At 35.0% G+C, this 22,414-nt stretch overlaps 1 protein-coding gene across 2 annotated transcripts in view; it reads left to right on the top strand.

Annotated features, from left to right (window-relative positions):
* The first annotated feature begins 491 nt into the window (after window positions 1-491).
* LOC140063587 (dynactin subunit 2-like) overlaps window positions 492-22,414 on the top strand; it is a 30,526-nt gene continuing 8,603 nt past the window's right edge. Inside the window, exons 1-8 of one of the 2 annotated variants that reach the window (XM_072109975.1) lie at window positions 492-585; window positions 10,088-10,153; window positions 11,822-11,918; window positions 12,488-12,555; window positions 12,719-12,975; window positions 13,532-13,682; window positions 16,542-16,607; window positions 21,190-21,228. In XM_072109975.1, the coding sequence (XP_071966076.1) occupies window positions 550-585; window positions 10,088-10,153; window positions 11,822-11,918; window positions 12,488-12,555; window positions 12,719-12,975; window positions 13,532-13,682; window positions 16,542-16,607; window positions 21,190-21,228 (780 nt within the window). In that variant the 5' untranslated portion in view covers window positions 492-549. The remainder of the gene's footprint in view (window positions 586-10,087; window positions 10,154-11,821; window positions 11,919-12,487; window positions 12,556-12,718; window positions 12,976-13,531; window positions 13,683-16,541; window positions 16,608-21,189; window positions 21,229-22,414) is intronic. The other variant, XM_072109976.1, reaches the window with a different exon arrangement.

Here is a 22,414-nt window from a genome sequence, read left to right on the forward strand (position 1 = left end):
CGTACGGCGTAGGGCATATCTGATTGGTTCCCTCTCCATGGAGAATCACTTTTTGAACTGCGATAACACTGTTCTTTGCGATCTAGCCTTCGGCTATATAAAATCTTTGCACTGCGCACACCACCTCCCCCCCCCCCCCCTTCCCCTCTCTCTCTGATCCTCAGCTAGTAGCTCTCTGAAAACGAGGTGAGCGTCATTTCGACGATCGAACATTCTCTACTTCTACGGAGCGCCATTTATGCCTTTATTTACTTACGAAATAGAAATAGTACTACGGTAGCTGCCCCAGTGGACCAAATTTAGCACTAGTGGAGCGCAGTGATATAAAATAGAAATAAAATTAAAATTAGTGACTTATTTCTATTTTATATCACTGTGCTCCACCGGTGCTAAATTTGGTCAACTGGAGCAGTTACCGTAGTACTATTTCTAATTCGGAAGTAAATAAAGGCATAAATGGCGCTCCGTAGAAGTAGAGAATGCTCGATCGTCGTCGAAATGACGCTCTGAATATACCTCGCGCTGAACAGTTAATCACAAAAACACAAGATGGCGGACCCGAAGTACGAGAAATTACCTGGAATTGTACGTTTATTAATATCACACTTACATTTAACTTATTTTACTTAATTACACTTATAATTATTATTATTACTTATTAGTATTATTATTGTTTAATGAATGTAAATAAATCTGAAAATGTCCTAGCCTAGGCCTAGGGCCTAGCTAGGCTAGCCTCTAGCTAGGCTAGCTAGGAGGCTACTAGCTAGGGCTAGCTAGCCTAGCTAGGCCCCTCCCTAGCTAGGGCGTAGCCTAGAGTAGGCTAGGCGATCAGCCAGTGCGAGCCCAGACGTCTGTCTTGTGGCTACTGACGTTCGTTTGGTATGCTCTTTTCCCATTAGCTTGTTTTGTTGGTGACCTGCTGAGGTCTGTATTAAATATTATATACCGTTCCCAGGGCTCGATTTATCTTTTTCATGTTGCTAGCCCACTGGGCTAGTTCACTGTAGATTTCACTAGCCCATACAATATTTTACTAGCCCACTCATATCGCACCACGTGATAGCAGGGCCGCCATATAAATTAATTCAGGCATTTTGTACAATAGAGGGCGCACTAATCTAAACGCTCGAGAATTGCTACACATTTACATACATACTGTATTAAACTATTATTAGGGAGGTTTCGCAATCTTACGAATACGATAACGTGTTCGTTATGAAAACGTATTTGTTTTCATAAGCCATAAAAAAATCTGTTTCGCATGGCAACGAAATATTGAGGCGCGTCCAAAATATGACTGCGGTAAATTTGAGCGAAGCGCAGGTACGTGTTGCTTGGTGCTTGGCTGCGCCTAGGCCTAGCGTAACATCAAAGCGAGTGAGGACTGCTATTTATCAAAATTTACTTGGCATTTTAGTAAATTACTTTAGTAAATTGCTTTAAATAAATCTATAATTATATAATCATGAATCATTCCTGATTCAAATGCAAAATATGCAAATAGATCAAAAACTATACTCGTTTTGTAGTTACGAATGACTGGTGATATTCGTCAACACAAATACGCTTTACGAATATGAAATGTGGATCAGCTCAAAAGTTTCACAAATGTATGACGTATCCGTTTTCGTCATCGTATTTGATTTGTAGGTTGGGAAACCTCCCTATTGCATGAAAAATTACACAAAATTTTATTTCTTTATTGTTCACACTATAAAAATTTTGCATCGCATAGTCTATTTCATGCTCACCATATTCACCATATTCACAGAATCGATTTATTGAGGTCTTTTTGTTGTTGGGCTTCAACCTAGCCAAGAAAACTAATCAGATTCTGTCTACCTTAGGCTAGGCCTAGCCTAGAGCCTATTATTATAGTAGGGTAGCTAGGATAGACAGGCTAGGCCTACCTAGCCTAGGGCCTAGATCGCATTGGAGCACCTGGCCTACTGTTACCAAAATTGTAGTACCTAGCTAGGCCTAGCTGCTGAGCAGCCATCACGATGGCATTTGATTCTATCTGGGCCTACGCATATTATAAAATATGGCCTCTATGGCCTACCTACAGGGATAGAGCCAGCCACCCGGACCTCCAAAATATCCCTAGCTTTTATTTGATCTTCGACAACCAGGCCTGACAAGACTAGACAAGTTATTTTTAACATTGACAAAATTCTACTACATTTGGCCAATCACAGTTCGTTATTTATGGTCATATTTTTGTGACATGTTTGACCTGATAATGAAGCTCCGCGCGCCTACTTCACAATAACCTGGGTGACAACATAAATGGCCAATCATAATTCGGGATTATGAGAGGCTTCGCCTACTTCATCACTTGTTATGGCCACACAGCAGCGCGCGAGTGGTTTTTTTTGCTGATATTGCCAAGACATATGTCTTTTATGCTGGAGTTATTTTTATGAGGTCAGTTCGTCCCAATTTCGAGTTCCTACAACCTACTAGCCATACGGGCTTAAAGGAAGATACTTTAGGTAGCCCGGAGCTGTTTTTACTAGCCATTGTACGCCGGGCTAGCACTAAATCGAGCCCTGCGTTCCACCAGTTATCGCGAACATACTTCGAGAAGAAAGTGAAGGAAGGAAAGCAGCCTTCTCTGTCCTTTTTGTATTTAAAGGCACAAGAATGCCATTTGTCTTGTAGATTTTTAGGCAACTCAACTTATTTACCAGCAGATTCACCCCCATAAAGGACTCTGTGTAATTTAATCCTGGCAACCCTCCGTTCTCTTTAATTAAAGACGCCTTCCCTGCAATTTTGGGCGCTAATGCAGTTTCGTACCCACCCCTTAAAATTACTCAAAATCTTCATCCAACCTACTCACGAGTTGTCTACAACATTCTGCAATCATAAAATTGTAAAAAATCGATAATTTTTTATTTAAAACTATTTTTAATCAATTAATACTGAGCACCCTTCGGAAATTCATCGCCAGCTTAGATTCGCGAAAATCATCGCTAGGCCTGCCGATAAAAGTACGGAGGCCTCACAGGACATTAACTCTATAGAGTAAACAGTTGCGTTCTATAGAGGGCGTAGTTACTAACGTTTAAAGCACGCACCAAATAATTATAATTTTCATTATTTCCGACATGCGTTTCGTATTTTTAATAAAGAAAAGAAATACTATACAATTGCTGTATTCATCATTGTGGGTATCATCATAATTATGTTATATTGAATAAATTCATCTGGTTCCAAATAATAATAACGTCACGAAGGTAATTTTATTCCTTTTCGTTGTCTTGGTTTAACAAAAAAGTAAAAATCCACAAAAATAATTATGTTATGTTTTCAATTTGTTCTTTCATTTTACTAGTAGAATTTCACACAGAAAAGAAGATAAATATGGAACTGCTGACTCTTGAAGATATAAGTACTGACCAATTTTCCTCTGTTTTAGTTTATTTTACATTATGGTTTGTAGGTCAAATAAATAAATGAAATGAATAAAAAGAATTAAAAAACAGAAAGATATAATTTATTGAAATGTAATGTACAGTAATACAATAATTATAATAAAAATGTTTTCCATCAATTACTAGAATTTATTTTACTTCTGCTGACACTGAATACATCATTTCATGTCTATTCATTAATTTATTTCAACAATATTTTATGAGGGTGGTCCATCCAGCCGAAGCTGATCATTAGGGACCCTTACAAAAAATATAATTTGACAAGAGTAGACAATAACACACAACATTCAAAATAAATAGAATTCAACATAATTAAACACAAAATATTTCTTTATGAAAAAAACTTAAAATCCGTTTCACGAGGAACATGTAAAAAATATTTTATTATCGCCATAATATGATCATATAACAGCGTCCTCTATAGATCGATGCCCTATGAGGCCTCCGTACTTTCATCGGCAGGCCTAGCGATGATTTTCGCGAAGCTAAGCTGGCGATGGATTTCTGAAGGGTGCTCAATTATTAATTGATTAAAAATAGTTATAAATAAGAAATTATTGATATTTTACCATTTTATGCTTGCTGAATGCTGTAGACAACTCGTGAGTAGGCTAGATGAAGTATTGAAATCATTTGGAGTAATTTTAAGGGGTGGGTACGAAACTGCATTAGCGCCCAATTTTGGACGTTTTTTGGAAAATAATACATATATATCACTTTAAAAACATTAAACGATGTCATTCCTTGTCTTAAATGTACGTTTTATGGTAAATTATGATAAAAAGTGAGAAACAATGCACTACCTAAGTAGCTCGCGGCGATCGACCTCTAGTGGACGGTCTTAGGCCTAGCTAGGCTTAGTTTTGTAGGCCTAGCTGGTAAACATCGGTAACGTACGAACATCGTACGCTAGCTATATACCTATCCTGACGTTGTATAGTTGCTACATTAATTGTCTTTCTATTTTTGCCAGACTCCGTTGATACAAATTGGGGAAAACCCGGTATTTTCGCTGAAAAGTTAGGAGTCTTCCATTTGTTTTGGCCTCACGATCGATCGAAAAGTGAGCGAATTACAGGTGAAAAACAAAAATATCAATCCGCACGCAATGCATTTTGGGATTTATAGCGGGCCGCTATTATCGCAATAGGACCATATAGTATTATTTTTACATTAAATATAGTTTGTGATCTTAAATTAGATCTAAAAAACGTAGGGAAGGTGCTTTAATTTGTGCCAATGTTCGTCAGGGTTATAGTAACCAATTCTTCTCCAGTTGTTTCCAGACACTGGATAGGCCTTGAGTAGGGTTTGAAATGTGTACAGCACGTATGCGCCCTAATAATTCACTTGATTTTTCCCTATACTTTTGAAGCAGATCAAGTTGTTTAGATGGTGACGATTCCCTTTATTGTGTAGTTAAAGGATAGCCAGCAGCGTTGCCAGCAATAAAATTTAAATTATGCCATATCCTGTCTCAAATAATGCCAGATTGGGAAAAATAATGCCAGATCCCCAAAATGTTTCCCTAAACAGCGCCACCAACGGTTGTATGTCTAATAAACGTTTGTAAAACCCCAACTGACACAAAATAGGGCCTAAAATTGTATCCCTATGTCGTTCAAAATTTATATTTTTAGTTTTGTGAGAAATAACTAATAATTCTAAAAATATCTGGGGTGCAAAAATGGTAATTGCAAATGACACCAACACGAACCCACGCCCCCCCCCCCCCCACAAAAAAAAAAAACCTGTTACACATGGAAATTTAGAATTTTTGAGCTGAGATATGAGAGCTGCTCGATCTTGGCACTTAATTTAAAATATGAAAGGATCTTAGCCCACCATAATTATAAAATGGCAATTATATATTAAAGTGTCTCCCGGACCTCAGCCCCACCATGGTTGATAAGAAAATTTGGAAAAATGCTACTTAATTTAAAATATGAAATAAAAATATATTTATTAGTGTTTCCAGAAACTTAGGCCACCATAGTTCGAAAATGGCAGTTATAATGGAAAATAGGAAATAAAAATATATATTAAGTGTCTCCAGGACCTCAGCCCCACCATGGTTGGGGCTGAGGTACGAAAATTTGGAAAAATAGAGCTGCTCGATGGCCGGAAATGGCACTTAATTTCAAATATGAAATAAAAATATATTTATTAGTACCTCCAGGATCTTAGCCCACCATAGTTCGAAAATGGCAATTATAATTTAAAATAGGAAATAAAAATATATAAGTGTCTTTAGGACCTCAGCCCCACCATGGTTGGGGCTGAGGTAAAAAAAATTGGAAAAATAGAGCTGATCGATGGGCGGAAATGGCACTTAATTTTAAATAAAAATTACCTCGCCCACTACTGGGGCTGAGAGGTGAAGAACATTTGGAAAAATAGGGTTGCTACGACGATTCAAATGGAACATAATTTGAAATATGGAAAACAAATTCTCTAGAAGAAATTCTTTTTAAAATTAGAGCTTCTAAGTTACCAGAAATTGACATTTTAAGGGTTGGGGTAGGGGTGCGGCCGCTTTATAATTATGAACTGAAAAAACAAAACCCCTTTCATAATGTTTTCGTTCAATTGTCTCTACACCCGTGGGGATCCAATAACCTGCATGAACTCTGAAATAGAGCAACATAATTGGCCAATAGCTAGCCTCTTCGGATTTGTTGTACTGCCTATAATATCGCACACACGGTAGTTTTCGAGCAGCCTTCCTATCCGAAGAGTCGATTAAGTCCGAAACGAAAGGATGGAAGAACTACTGTATTGTACGGAAAACCCGAACAGATCTGTTTTGTACGATATGATATTGTATAAGGTGATAATATGTATTAAATTGCAAGATTTATAAACAAAATATTTTAATTTTGTTCTGTGGTATATTATTTTTTTGGTTGTTCAAAAAACACAAAATTATGCCAGATTATGCTAAAAACGGCTAAATAATGCCGCGGCATTATGCCAGATGCCGTGGGCCTCCAAATAATGCCAAAAAGCATAATAATGCCAGAAATGGCAACTATGATAGCCAGGAACGAAAATGTTCTGGCTTGTTATCGAATTTAATGATGCTTGTGAATTATCAAGTCTCTCCACGCAAAATTTTGAAGCCAACCAAGAGACTCATCATTAATTGCGTGTTGTTCCGACATCGGTTCAATTTTGGTCGCAGGCTTAACCCTTGTGGGGTATGTTGGCGGGCTCATCCTTGAGAGCGGATGGTGTAAATTCTTTGGCGTGACCTAAAAGCTGGTGGCGCGAGAGCTCCATGGGAGGTGGAATTGGAAAACAAGCACACACAAAACTAGGCAGAGACAGGAGTCCTAAAAAACGAACTTAATCACTATCTAGTAGGTCTCCTATTGCACTGATTATATAAAAAACATTTAGAATAACAACATTAAAAATGCATATAAATACTATATCAAAATAAATTAAAATATATTGCAATATCATTATCATTAAAAATCATCAATACATAGCAAAATCTTACTTACAATAAATGTTAAGCTTATTCATAAAAGTCTTAATACCTGTATTTAAAATTAATACTGTAAATCTCTTATTTCTTCCGGTAGTCCCTCTCATGCACAGGGAAATATGTGGAAAATTGAGTATTTTAAACAATTTGTCCGAGCAAAAGGGTGTACGAATATGAGATGATCACTGTGACGCGGGTTGTGACAGGTTATCGGAGACTTAGCTCCATTTGGAAGTCTAGCTGTGATGATTCACTCTGATGTTTTACTTCTTGTTCGAGGTCTTGTGCTCTAGTCTCAACTGCAGCTACCATTTCTTCTTGTTCGAGATCAAGTTGAGCCTTCATAGCAACTGGCTTCGTTGCGAATAGGCTCGCAGAGCCTAGTGAAACATTGATTGCATACTTTCAACTGAGTTAACTTATAGAATATGACTTTGAACCCCATTCCATGACGGAGTTGATAATAGCCTAAACCCGAAAGTTACAAGAATCAATTTAAGCACCTGCTTGATTAGAATAGTATACCCAGCTATAATATTAGTATTAATTGTTCACTTATTAGGTGATCATTTAGAATAAAATGATCACCTATTGTTATTGTATGAAATCTTATTTTTTTTTCTTTTTATTGTTTCTGTACACTATTTTGTGACATAACAATTATCTCAAAAAGTTTAATGTCAGTGATTACCAAAATTTCAGAATATCTTTCAAATAATATAACTTAATCCTAATAAGCTTTCCAGCATGATCACTCATCCGTGACGTCATTTATACGCCATTTTGCAAAATCACATTATCAATCATATCTCCATAATTCATTATCACATATTAATGAAATTCACTACACGTAAACTTCAGGTCAAGGGTAAAAATATTAGCAAATAAAAACGCACGCGCACGTAGGTAAATTAAAGTAAATTAAGTTTTGATCAATTTAGAGCATGAATTAGGCCATTTGCGTGTTCAAAAAATTACTGCGCAAAAAAAAGTTTTGTGCGCGCGATACTTAAAAAGCGTAAAAAATATGAATTTTGTTTACAAATCTCATTCTACTCACCATCTTAATAGTACATTCACCAAATTTGAGTCAGTTCCGACTTAAAATAATGCTATACGAGCAGGTTAAAAATGACAAAATGCGCAAATTAATTGCATCAAAGTGATGAAAATGGTGAAAAATAAGGCCTTTTTAAAATGAATATAACTGTTCAGAATGGCAGGTGACCCCCAATTTTTTTAACTTATTCGGGAAGCCATTGGGTTGTAGATACATATTCATGTACACATTAGACGTACAAAATGGTATGACGTCATCAAATGGCCACTTCAATTTAAAAATTAGTAATTTTTATCTTTTTGTGTGGGTTTTCACATTCAATAGAGCGCATCTCCGTTATTTGAGCCCGATTTTCGCAGAAATTTTAGTATTGTGCTTGGCTCAAATAATTATCTTTCTCATGAGTTGTCAACATTTTTATTTTGATGACGTCATCACGCGGAAAAACTTAAATAATCTAGGTCGTGTAATTTCAGCTACACATACATTTGAATATCTTATAGCTCTTCAGAATTAAAGGTGACCTTGAAGATTATAACTTATTATGAAAGCTGATGAAATGTAGATTTGAATTCATATAAAAATTAAGCCTATCGGATGTTGTGATGTTATCATATGGCCAGTTGAAGTTAAAACGTTGTTTTTAAATTTCTTTAGTCGAAGTTATACAAATTTCAAAGAGCGCGCATTGCGCTTCTACGTGTCAAATTCTCTTCCAATCCTTATATTTATTTGCTCAATTCATTATCTTTCGAAATTGTCATCTTCGAGTTTATTTTGATAATTCCATCATACCAAAAAATTTGAACATGATGTGGGTCCCGTAATTTCACCTATGCTACACTGTATATAGATATACAGTATATACAGTACTGTACATATTGTATATGACACATAATAGGTACAACTCAGCACTATAAGCGTATGCATCATGTCATAGGATGGCGTACATCAACTTTTTACGATCGGATGTTAACGTACATGCATGTTTAAAAAGTGTTAATTTCATTAAAATGATAAAATGATCACCTATAATTCGTCAAAGTGACGAATTAAATTCTAGTTGTACGTTTAATTTTGTTCATTCTCCAATAGAGAGTACAAGTTGAATACCTCCTTCATGGATTTTATTTTCCATTCCATTGTCCAAATTGACGTAATGATGATTCTTTCATTGGCCTGACGCTCCACTTATATTGAGTATTAGCTTGTTGCAAAGGTCTACTTGGTGCCATAGTACTATGTTGTGGTCACTATTTGCTAGAGGAGCAATGATACATGGATCTTTAAAGTATGCAGCAATGTTGGTAATAATTTTGTCAAGTGTCACCCCTAGTCTGGTTGGTTTTTAACAACCTGTTTGTAATTTCCAACGGTGAGCCTAGATGTATCGATTTTGTTCATATCACCAGCAATTAAAATACCCGCATATGGATGTTTGGTGATTATTAGATTCACTATTTGTTGAAGGCATCTCTCAAGCGTGTTTGACTTATTTGCAGAGGGGGGAGAATATACAGCACAATAAAATAGATATGAAATTGATCTTGGTAAATATTTTGGCCTCATTTTTATCCAGAGCATTTCTTGATTGTCTGCTGAATTAACATCGTCGCTAGACATAAAAAAAACTAGAGAGGTTCACTGGCTCAGCGTGTAATAATTCAGAGACATACTGTAAAGCTCGTTCTGTTGACACAGTAAACCAGTATTGGTTTCACAAAATGGTATTACGGCAATCGCGGAATGCTTGGTAACATGTGTCTAGCTGTGTGCTAATAGATTGAATCACAGCTACTGTATGACGTGGTGAGCCAGGACAAAGTATCCAGCTGCGGTTGGCTGGTCCGATATATAAAGATGCAGTCTGGAACAGTGAAGCTAGCTAGGCTCTATTGGGCTTGGCTGGACTTGTGGCGTAGACCAGTCCAAAAGCAATTATTTTCCTAGTAGCTTTAGTACTATCCTCCAAAGATAGGCCTTCGATTCTGGTATTTTTTGACGGAAAGCATTATTGTTTTAGCTTAATTTTCATAAAATTCTTACTATAAATAATGAATTCACTATCAATTGGTTCTGTATTCATTTCAGGATAACCAGCCAGATGTTTATGAGACAACGGATTTACCAGAAGATGATCAGCAACAGAACAAACTTGTATGTTCTCACTCAGCCCAGTATTTATATTGTATACTTTTTATGTTGTACTGTATACTTTTAAAGAGATCTGTTTATAGTGTTATTTTTGCTTTTTGGCAATCAGTCAAAGTACTGTAGTGTATGGTTTCTGTTTTTTTCCCAAATGTATGTACTCCATTTTCTATGTGTTCTGAGAAATAATAATAAATCAAATGTTGACGTATGAAAAAACAGAAACTTGTGTTAATGATATCTGGTTAATTCTTGGGAAGAAAAAATTGTTTATCCCTCAGTATAGTAATGGTAAGGAACTTTTACCCAGTTAATATTTGTTTTACATACTTCATATCCGTTGGCTGAAGTAAATGCATAATTAACATGGACTCCTTGGTGGACTCCATGGAATATGGTTTCCAGCGAAGAAGTACAGCTTAAATCAATGTTTAGCACTTTCAGATTATTGTCATTATTGTTTCTTCAATTTTAATTGCCCGCTGAACTTACTAAATCAAAGTTGCATTCGTATGCAATTTTAAACCAGTTCACCACCAGCCATCGTAGGTTATATGTATGTGTCCGATTGAATTGAGTGGAAACATGCGCAGTCTAAAAAGGACTACCTGTATACTCTTAACGATTATTAAACTACACATGCTATGATAATAATAATGCGTAATGACTAATGTTTCTGAAGTAATGCATGCTGCCAAACTTGGTACTGTAAAGGCCAACATTTTCGCGATTTTACATTTTAAACTATTTAGCGACCTTTTATTTTCGCGATTTGAGTTTCTTGTGTAATTTGTTGAACCAAATTGGCGATTGTATTTCAACAACAACAATTGGATACTCATTAAAGTAAAATTACAGAATACACGATTGTCAATTTAGGGATGTATTGTAAGTAAATAAATGTTTTTCTTACACAGTGGGTGATGCACATGTTTAATAGGCTCTTAGATAGTGAACACACCCATAATTAATGTACTCTACCAAATTATTGTTGCTTCTACAAAACAGACGGACCCGACGCCGGCCGAATGATGGATCTGTAGTGGTGGAGAGCATGGCGATGTTCCTACACACCACAACGAATATGTGTCAAAAGCGTCCATTTCCCCAGTCGTCTATTCCCAATTGTGACGGTACACTACTCGCCTCAACATAGGCAAAAAGCTGAGAACATTTCACATCTAGAACGCCGATCAGTGTATAATTGATAAAAAGTTTCAAAAACAATCTTGCGACCCATCATTTTTTTTTTCATTTTAACATAACCACTGAAAATGAATCATTCACAGTTAGTATTTATATAACTTAACTGAATATGCATTTTACTACATTCTCTGAAAATCAGAGATCACTCTCCACCATTATTTATGTAAACTTTTCCAGTGTTATGATTTCATCCGTCCACTCGTACTCATGTCAGAGACAGCAAACGGCAAAATGACACTGAACAAGTTCATAAATTTGGCAGTCTACGTTCCAGTCGCCTTGCGCATATTATAAAATGATGTCATAGAGTATCAGTCGACATAAAAATTTTAATCTAAAAGTCCTTATAATCAAATTTCAATCAACCTTGCTTGGAGCAGTAGTTAACGTAGTAATATCATAATATTGTTAAATTGGTCCTGGGAACCATATTTTAGGTTTCATCATTTCATAATTGTTTGTTTGTAGGAAGAACTACATAGTGAAAGTGTTGAGGCACTCAAGATCAACATAAATGATTCGTTTAGTAGATTCAAAGAGAAAACATTGATGGCTGGAAATCTAGGTAATACCTTTTAAGTATTTAACTAGATTTTAAAATCGTCATTTTGACAAATTATAGAGTTAGGAGAAAAATGGCAAAATCAGCACTGTGGTCATGCTACAGAGTTGTCAAAACAATATAGACTATAGACCACATAAAACACCTGTAGGCCCTGTTTCTGCTGCCAAGTAAATACCGTATTTTGTATACCGTATTTTCCCCCACCAAATTTATGGATAAAATACGGTATTTACTAATGTATATCTAAGTTATCTCGTTAGATAAATACTATAAATAAATGTATTTTATCTACATCACTATCACTAGGGCTAGGCTGTTGAAAGAGAGGTGTAAAACTTCCTTCATTGCAACTTTTTATTATCGACCAAAAAGTGAAATCAAAACTAGGCCTAAGACTTGAACTTTGGTAGTAGATTACTATCCCAGACTTACCGCCTCATGAGTATTTTTCAACCCTTGTCACACGCCAGATTGATATTTGCATGCGACACCTGCTGCTAGTTCTGTTTGATACGATATTATAGCAAAAGTGACTAGTTCAAATCTAATTGAAAAAGGTTTTTAAAAAGATTTTTCAGATAGGATTACTTATTCAAGAAGAACTGGATATATAACACCTAAAACAGAATATGAACTTGTAAGTATATTTAAACAAGCAAAAAGGCCTCAGACTGTTTTTGTTACATTTGAATACTAAGAAAATGTTTATATTCTGCTTCAGTAATTATAATATTGAATTTTAAAGTATTATTTATTTTGATAAAAAATTCACCAGTGCCATCTTTTACAAAAAAATATAGGCAGAAGAGGGCCTTAATAAAGAAACCCCTTTACAAAAATATCAACGGCTTCAACATGAGATGCATGAACTTGAAGATGAGGTTACTCAGCTTCAGAAGACTGCTAAACAGGAAAAAGATCTTGCAGGTCTTTCACCAGTCACATTGCAGCAACAGGTTAAAGCAATGCAGGCTCAACTGAGTGGTTTACATTTGGAAAATATCTTGGGGAAGGAGGCTGTCATGGATATCGGTGATCCTCAAGGCAATCTTCCCAAGTATGCTTCTTCTTTGATTGCCAAACATGTATACATTCCAAAAACTTTTTAAAAAAATACTTACTAAAATGATTGATAGACAGGGATACAAAACTTATAGTAGGAAGGTTTCTCTGTTGCACCCTCCCCCACCCTTTGTACAGAAGTCATAATATTTTATTTAAAATACTATTTATTATTTTTTATACCTGCTATATATTTTGTAGAAATATATAAAGTAATAAGAATAAACTAAAGCAATGATTGATGGTGTGAGGATTTTAAAGCTGGTACCTTTCACATTGACCCTCCCAGCATGTCTCCCACAGTTCACCTGGGGAACATTCAGATGTTCAACCCGGAGTTGATGCCCTGGTGTGTCAACAAAAATTTCATCCTATTTAATTATTATCCTCATTATTGGCAAATTGTATTATGATACAGTCTAATGATATGAGGGTTCAGAAAAGCTGCACAAATTAAGATTGTCTCAAGTGGTATTGTGTCCTGTAGTTTTTATTGAGGAAACAGATATATTAAGTGAATAATTTGAGTTTCTTTCGGAATTTTTTCATAGAAAACTTTTATCTCAACTGGAGACATACAAGAAATTGGATATTAGTGCTGGAACAAAAATTCCACCAAAAGGTCAACCAACCATTGATGGTTATGTGACATATGAACTGTACTATAAGGCTGAGCAAGCCAAGTATAGCCAAGCATCAAAGGTAACTTCTTATTGCTTCAAAATGTCATAACAATAATTTAACTTGAAATATATGAAAGACATTATTACGGTAGGATATGATGCTTCTGAATCTCGTGGTGGAACAGCACAGCCTTTCTAGGGACCTAGAATAGAATGATTATGTCCTTGTATTTTCCTAACCGCAAGTTTAATATCTAAATTAAAATACAGAGCTAGTGTTTTAGGCCAAGTCCAGTATTCGCTCAAATATTACTTTCGTGACTGTGAATGGGTTTTCTGGCCGGTGTAGAAAGTCAAAATTGTTACGTTCTTCTAATACGTTTATTAATTATTATTTCTATTTAACATGTCTGCATTGTATACTTGCTTTATAAATTCTCTGCTTATGAACGACTTACATATATTCTGCAGAATTTGTCTGACATCATCCCATGTTTATAATGAAAACAATCAAGGTTCTGAAAATGGTACAGACCAAATTGAGGTGTGCAATTAAAATAATTATCAACTTAAACGCATGCGCTGTAATATAAGAGAACTGATTTGTTGGGTCTTTCTACCCAAGTTTTCTGAAATATTTATAAATATGACTAATAAATATATATAAAACCCTGAAATAAACAAGGCCCATCATATGAGCACAAACAAGCTGGATCCACCACTGAATAGGCTTATATTGTGTTATTAAAAATGCTGTTGTAAATTCCAGTTTATTGTCTGTTTGAAAATAATTAATTATGAACAAAACATCAACAAGTTACAAATACAGTTTGCTGCAGTTGAATTACTCAATGCAGTAATGCATGAGTGAATATGGATAGTATTGTATACCTAATTACACGCGAGTCACACATATTACATCCGTGTAAAATATGTGTGCTTCTTATGTTATGTAGTCAGTACTGTATGTTTAACTGAAAGTGATTACTGCTGTAAGGCTATCACAGCCTAGCTAGGCCAAGCTGCATCGGTACATACCTAGTAGGCCTACTGTAACTTTATTGAATATATAGAATGATTTTTATGAAGCTTTTGTGTTCTAGGGCAATCAAGATCATTACAATCCGTTTACGCACACACAAATATAAAAATGTTCCCACTGATAAACTGCAACAAAAACCATTCTTTTATATTACAAACTGGTATAATCCCAGCCATAGAACACAAAATTGGACTGACTTTAGGAGGAGGGACTACAGCAGACCTTGATTTAAAAGGAGCGCCATGGCGCTGACGCTCCTTGGCGATCCTGAAAACGATCAAAGGAGCGCCTAAAATAGCGCTCCCCAACCTGTTACAGTGCGTCAAAAAAATATATATAATGATAAGAATATTAACCCCGAATACAACACACAGTCTATATATAGTCGCGCAAACGATCTTTGTTATGGCTACCCCTGATAGGCTATTCGCGCCTACGATCTTTGATGTTGCGAGAAAAATATCGTAAACAATTCATTCTAAATATAGTATCAGAACGTTCAATCGGTAGCTCAAAAAGACTGCCGTCAGAAGACCGTAATTATACAGACCTAGTTTTTTTGGTCACATGGCATAAAACGCGATACTCTCTGCTTTACCGCAACATCTCACATGTTTGTTTTTTTTAACTCAGTATGTGAGGGTGGCTGCCGACGATAAACAGTAATTAAGATTGTGTACCTGGATTTTGTGTCACATGACATGAAACATAATACTCTCTCTGATCTTTATAATAACTGCTCACATGTTTTCCCCTCCAAATTCTGGTCGGGCCTTTTCTTATACACATGTCGCCTTTATGTTAAATCTTATAGTAATTAATATGGAATATATATTTATTTTGCATATATTTTGTTGGTGTCCTAGCCTAGGTGTCGTTGTTTTTATAATTCGTTAACCCAAGGTAGGATTAAATAATTTATAGTGTAGGCCGCCGAAACTATACTAGATAGATAGCCTCGACTCTCTCTCTCAGACTCTGCGTGAGCTGAGAGGTCCACTGACCCGATGTCGTCTCGTCGGCGGATTTCCGTCCAAATTAGGATAACCGATGCGTAGGCCTAGCTAGGGTGGCTACAAAAATTGACGTCTACTATCTTTAGATAGGATTTTAATTAGCAAACAATACATTGTTTGTTTGCATTGTCCATGCTTCAAAAGGCGATGACAATGGTGTTTACTAACCCTACGAACCACCCTACGATCGACGCGTAGATAATTATCATAACAATACATCGTAGACTACGTTCAGAGAACAATGACCTACGATGAATTTTACGTGCGAGAATACCATTTCCGGCCATCTAGAGGTGTCATTTATCAAAATTCGGCTCGCCACAGGCCCAACCATGGTGGGCCTGTGCCTGGAATACTTAATCAAAATAATGGCTCTCCTCAACATATTTAGGAGAGCCATTAGGAGCTCTCCTCTTATATTTATAAATCAAGGTCTGCTACAGTATACACATGGAAACCCTGGTTGAGAGGAAAAAATATGATTGGTGAGCATTTCATGTAAAAACTCATCTGAACTGGCTAGACAGGATAGGATCTGTGGCAAAGTGAAACTTTGTTAAATGACGCCCCAGATAGCCTGAAATGGTACTTTCGCACATAAAATTTATGATAAATGACACTTCTAATTTGCAAGAAAAGACACTTTCATATATAGCTTGCTACCAATGATATAATCCCACTCCCTAGAACACAAAATTGGGCTGACTTTAGGGGGATGGACTACAGTATACCTGGGGAAACCCTGATTGAGAGAAAAAAATGATTGGTGAACATTTCTTGTAAAAACTTATCTGAACTGGCTAGAGAGAGGCCTACATCCAGACCAATACCCAAGGATATACAGTACGTAATAAAAGTATCTCTGTTTAATAACCCAAAGGTAACAGATATAGAGCAAAGAATTGCAAGATTGGAGGCAAGTATAGGAACAGAACCACAGAAACTGGTGAGTAATCATATGTGAAACAATCTGACATTTTATTGATAATTTGCTAAAATATTTAAAAATCTCATTAGGGGAACCTTCCATTTAGATAATATTTATTTAGATAATAATGAATGAATATATACAAAATAGAAAAAAGATATTAAAGTGAACATAGATAAAGCAGTAATTGGTAGTCATTATTATCATGGATCCCTTCTAGAAGTTAAAAACTTGTCTCGTAGGGACCCACAACAAAACACATTACTAAAAAAATAAAAATAACCTAGAATATATAATTATATAATTTAGGATAAAAAATTACAGTATAACATAACTAACATCTTCTTTATAAAAATTATTTAAATTATATTTCAATAGTTTCATGATAATTATAAATGAAATAACTACCGATATTGGTAAATGAAAAAAAAAATATGTATACATAAATTATAATTCCAGTATATATATAGTATATACTATATATACATTATATATAGTATAGATTAAAGATTGCAATAATAAACAACAACTAATATTTTGTGTAAGACATAAATAGTATATGAGTATAAATAATCATAATAAGCATATTAACTAAGCAGTATAAATAATATTTAGATATATAATGATTCTTTAACTTTTTTCGGAAAGTAAATAATGATATTGACGTTTTGATATTTGGTGGGATATGATTCCACAAATTAGGACCTGATATAGTTATAAAAAATTTAGTTTTAGTAAGTCTAGCAAAAGGAATGTTTAAATAAGAAGTTCTTAAATTGTAATTGTGAAATTTGGTACGTTTACAGAGCATATCAATCATAGAAATAGGAAGTTGGTTTTTAAAATAATTAAACATAAAACTGGCAACTTGAACATTGTGGATATCCGTTAATTTTAATATACCAAGACGTTTAAAAAGGGGTTCAGATGAGGTTCTATATGGTGAAAAAGTAATAATTCTAGCTGCACGTTTTTGTAATTTAGTTAATCTAGCAATATTAGAAGAGTAATCTGCAGCCCAAATAATGTTACAATACTGGAAATAAGGAAGTACAAGTGTGTTATAAAGAGAAATTAAAATATTTAGAGGGAAGAAGTGCTTAAGTCTGTTAATAATACTAATAGATCTTGATATTTTTTTCGAAACGTAATTTTGATGACTGGTCCATTTGAGGTTTTCATGAATATATACACCTAAAAAAAGTGTTTCAGTTTTGCGTTCAATTTGAATTCCGTCAAGAAGTATATTTAGGTCATCAACTTTTAGTTTACGTTGAGAATTGTGAAAAATTAAATAATTTGTTTTAAGAGTATTAATAAGTAATTTGTTTGAAATAAACCAGTCACAAAATTTTGTTAATTCATCATTGAATGTAGTAAATAATAAATCAATATTGGAATTAGAGTCAAATAAGGTGGTGTCGTCGGCGAAGGATATTACTTGCAATTTGTTACTGACATTAGCCAGATCATTAACATAAATAAGGAAGAGCAATGGCCCAAGCACAGATCCCTGTGGCACTCCGCAAGTAATATCCATCGTCGACGATGTACAAGATCCTAATGCAACATATTGTTTTCTATCTTTCAAATAACTATTAAACCAATTCAATGAAATACCTCTAATTCCATAGCACTCAAGTTTTTTAATTAAATTATCGTGATTAATAACATCGAAGGCCTTTGAAAGATCAATAAATAAACTTAATAAATTTTCTTTTGATTCAAATGAATTTGTAATATTATTAATAAGATCTAAAACGGCATGGGATGTAGAGTGATTTTTTCGAAAACCATATTGGCGTTTATTAAGTATATCAAATTTTGTGAGATAATCAGAAAGTTTAGAATACATGAGTTTTTTAATAATTTTGGAAAACACTGAAAGTAGTGATATTGGCCGGTAATTAGATAGTTGACTTCGTTCACCTTTCTTGAAAATGGGCACAACTTTAGCTAGTTTTAAGTGTGTTGGAAAAGTTTGGCAAGATGATCCATGTCGATGAATGTGCGAACATAACCATTTGCATCTATGTAACGCAATTTGTCAAGGTGGAGCCAGGCCTTTACTTTGTTGGAATGCAGGTATTTCATCGATGAGTATAATGCCTTTCTTCTACTTATCACTCTGCTGGTAAAATCATCATTTACGTAGATGTTATTATCTTTAAATTTAGGTCTCACTTTTGGAGCTGCCTTGCGTACTCTTTCTTTAGTGGAATATCTGAGAAAGTATGCAACAAGTGGTCTCGGTTCATCCCTGGTGGTATTACGTGGTCCAACTCGATGGGCTTGTTGTATATCATCATTAGCGATTTTGATGCCGGTGGTATTGGAAATAAATGAGGAAAGGAAATTAACAGTACCTTCACTATCCTCCGCTTGTTCGGGTATGCCAGTAAACCTCAGATTGTTACGGCGTTGACGTCCTTCTAGGTTGTCGATTTTGTCGCGTATCTCTTCTATGCATTCCGTAGTGGATTGCTGCGTATCCTCAGCAATATCCTTCAGCTTAACATCCATGAAATCAGAATTTTCCTGCATATCGGCGTGCAAATTCCTCCTAATAAAACCTAATAAAAACTGACATTTAACATAAAATTTGATGTTTTCTCATCCTGTTAATAAATCATACTCATAAAGAGCACATTCATCAGTTGACATAAGGTCAAAGGTCAAACTATGATGGTTTTTACAAAGTAGACAAATTTCATACTGTACGATTTTTTGTTTGTATGACAATAAAAGATCTGTATCTGTATCTGAATAATTGTTAATGAGTGTCTCTGGCAAAATTAATGTTTAAAAGATCTAAAACATTATCCTTTCTTTCAAGATCAAAATTGACTTCCTATGACAAGTGGTTTCTGAGATACAAGTACCAATTTGTGTTTGTTCATATAACTCTTGACCCTGACCTTTTGTAACATTTTTCAAAATGTGTAATAAATAACAAAATGTATATTTCGAATAATTTAAGACCAAATTTATGTGTCCAGGACCAGTAGCTACAGAGATACATACATGTTATGGGTCAAAGGTCAAAAAAGGTCACAAAATATCCCATTAGACTGAATAGGAATGTATACCTTCTGATCAATTTGAGACAAAAATTACCTTTTTTCTGTGATCAGTGGTTGTCGAGATTGTTGTTTGGTCTTATAACCTTTCACCTTGACCTTTTGACACATTTTCAAAATGTGTAACCTAGACCAAGTCAATTATTTTAAAGTATTGTCTAAGTAAAAATCTATTGATTGCTTTTAGTTAATAAAATGTTGTGGATAAAAGAGTTGAAACCGTCACTTAACAAACATGACTCAATAAAGCATAGAGATATTATAGTGAACATAATCTCTGTGATCAAAGTAGACTTGCCCGAAGTCTGTATTCATTGTCTTTTTTTTTTTTATTTATTTGTTTTTATTTCGATTTTTGTCTGAAAATACAGACTTGTGAAACACATTATAGAAATTGATTTGCAGACCGCAAACATCCGATAAGATCGAGTACGTACAGTGCTGAATGTACGATCGAGACTGAACAACTGTTGAAATATAAAATCGTGTTGCCAAGTTGTTTTGTTTATTAATTGTTTAGTACTGGCCTAGGCCTCGCACGTATGACCTGCCAAATAAAACGCCAATAAGGTACATACCACCACCGCCACACAACAGAGCTTCACCACCACACAGAACAGGAGGACAGGGTCTGGGTGGGAATTAAATCAAATGATCTCCGCAAAATAAATGATCCATTCAATGTTTGATTTGCAAAGAAGCTAGCCTATCATATCAAGACGAGTTTTCATGTTACTGTATTTGGAAAAATTCCCATAAAATGTTTACTAGACTACTAGGCATATAAAATCATTTCTAGCCTTCAGAAATTTTCATCAATGTACCCAAGTACACATTCTAAACGTAATAGCGCATGCACATCATCTTAGTTGTTGAGTCTTTGAAATTCTGAAATATGAATATTAAAACTGCATACGAGTGAGTAGCCAATGGCATGCACCTGAAACTAGTCAACTAGATAATCGTATGCACCAAGAATTCTTGGTGTAAAACCATGTGACTTGTGTGTGTTTCCCCAGACGGAGTATCCAAATTCAAGTAATACACGTATGAATTGGCATATGTGCAAAAATATTTATATTTTTACTAATATTAGGACAAAACTCCGTCTGGGCCTGGAGTAAAATTGTTCAGTTAACAAAAGGATCAGGAGCCTATCTTTTCAGTCTCTGTTACTAGTATTTCCTGTCATCCTTTGGTGCTTTGTATTTTGTTAATTTTACTCATTTGTTCTTGAGAATGATTCCATGATGGTTTTTTTGTCATTAAATATTATTTTAAAGTTATAATAAATGTCTCTCCATTCAGTTAATTACTGTATTTTTTGATGTATAGTGTAATCATTTATTATGTACACATGTATTTGACCGAAGAGTGATGGTTGTAATATCTGATTGGCTATCACAAAAAAAGGTCACAGCTCACAATGTAAACATTGAATGGGTTCTCTGATATCCAAGTAGATTGCCTTTTACACTTTGTTTACAATTTAAAGATTATATATTCTTTCTTTTTTTTAGTCTGCACTGACTGCAGAAACTGCCTCCAAGACACTAACTGTGAGTATTGTTATTGTTAATTAGTTATCTCCACCTTAGCAGATAACTCCTTGTGATTGTATGAGATCATCATCATCTTTGTTGCGGATGTTCAGTCAGTACATTCCCAATAATGATTTAGTTAATTAAAATAGTTTTCGAATGAACAAAATCGGTCATGGAGGAGAAAATCCATGGTGTACTGCATGATTGCATGGACATTATTATGATTTTCAATCATCATTGTTTGTTGTTATAGAATCTCATCTACCAAAAGGAATTTTAGGCTACAATTGTTTTAACTCACGGATCAGGTGCCGTTTTCGGCCACCTCGACTTATACTCCGCCAGCCCACGCATTTCATAATAAGGTCGGAAAAATGCAGTTTGTTAACAAACCTACAATGTTCTTTTGTGAGGTGTGCAAATTAATGATTAAATTTTGACTGACGGAGGATCAAGTTGTAAATTACTCGGAAGCATTATTATTTTTTATCTACTCGACGGCGAATATAAATAGAAATTTCGCACGGTAGAGGCACAATGAACTAGTAGTAGGCTTATGTAAGCTAGGCCAACTTCTAAAAATAATATAGCGAATGTCCATTCGATCCAGAAACGATGCAGACAACAAAATATCGTTAAAACTCTAAATATAGTATCAGAACGTCAATCGCGCAGACCTACCTAATTTTTTTTTTTTGTCATATGGCAGGCCTGGAAATGCGACGAAGATCGTGTATACCGTATATTTCGGTGTATAAGTCGCACCCCCTAACTGAGAGTAAAATATCGGTATTTTTTATATCGTCGATGTATAAGACGCACTTTATATTTCATCAAAACAATGTTTTTTTTAATTGTAATCAATATTATTGTAATAATATATTTTGTTATACAGTATCTATATATATACGGCGTCCTTTATTTAGGTTTTTTCTTACCTAGGCTCGGCCGCGGCCAGCCTCAACAAGTTCTTTCTAACTTGTTATTCATGAGTTTCGCACCCGCAACATCGAGTGCATGACCGTGTGTGTAACACGCACGTGTGTGGGCTAGCCTCGCTTGATCAATTCGAGAGGGCGCACGTTTTCACAGACAATCGTATTCGATTAGTATCTATGTATCCGAGAAGTGTGTACGCTAGGTCCATGCTATAATCAACTGGAGAATATACTAGTCAAATACCGTACACCATGTGGCCGAC

The sequence above is a fragment of the Antedon mediterranea genome, chromosome 1, assembly GCF_964355755.1.
Source record: "Antedon mediterranea chromosome 1, ecAntMedi1.1, whole genome shotgun sequence".
Lineage (NCBI taxonomy): Eukaryota > Metazoa > Echinodermata > Crinoidea > Comatulida > Antedonidae > Antedon > Antedon mediterranea.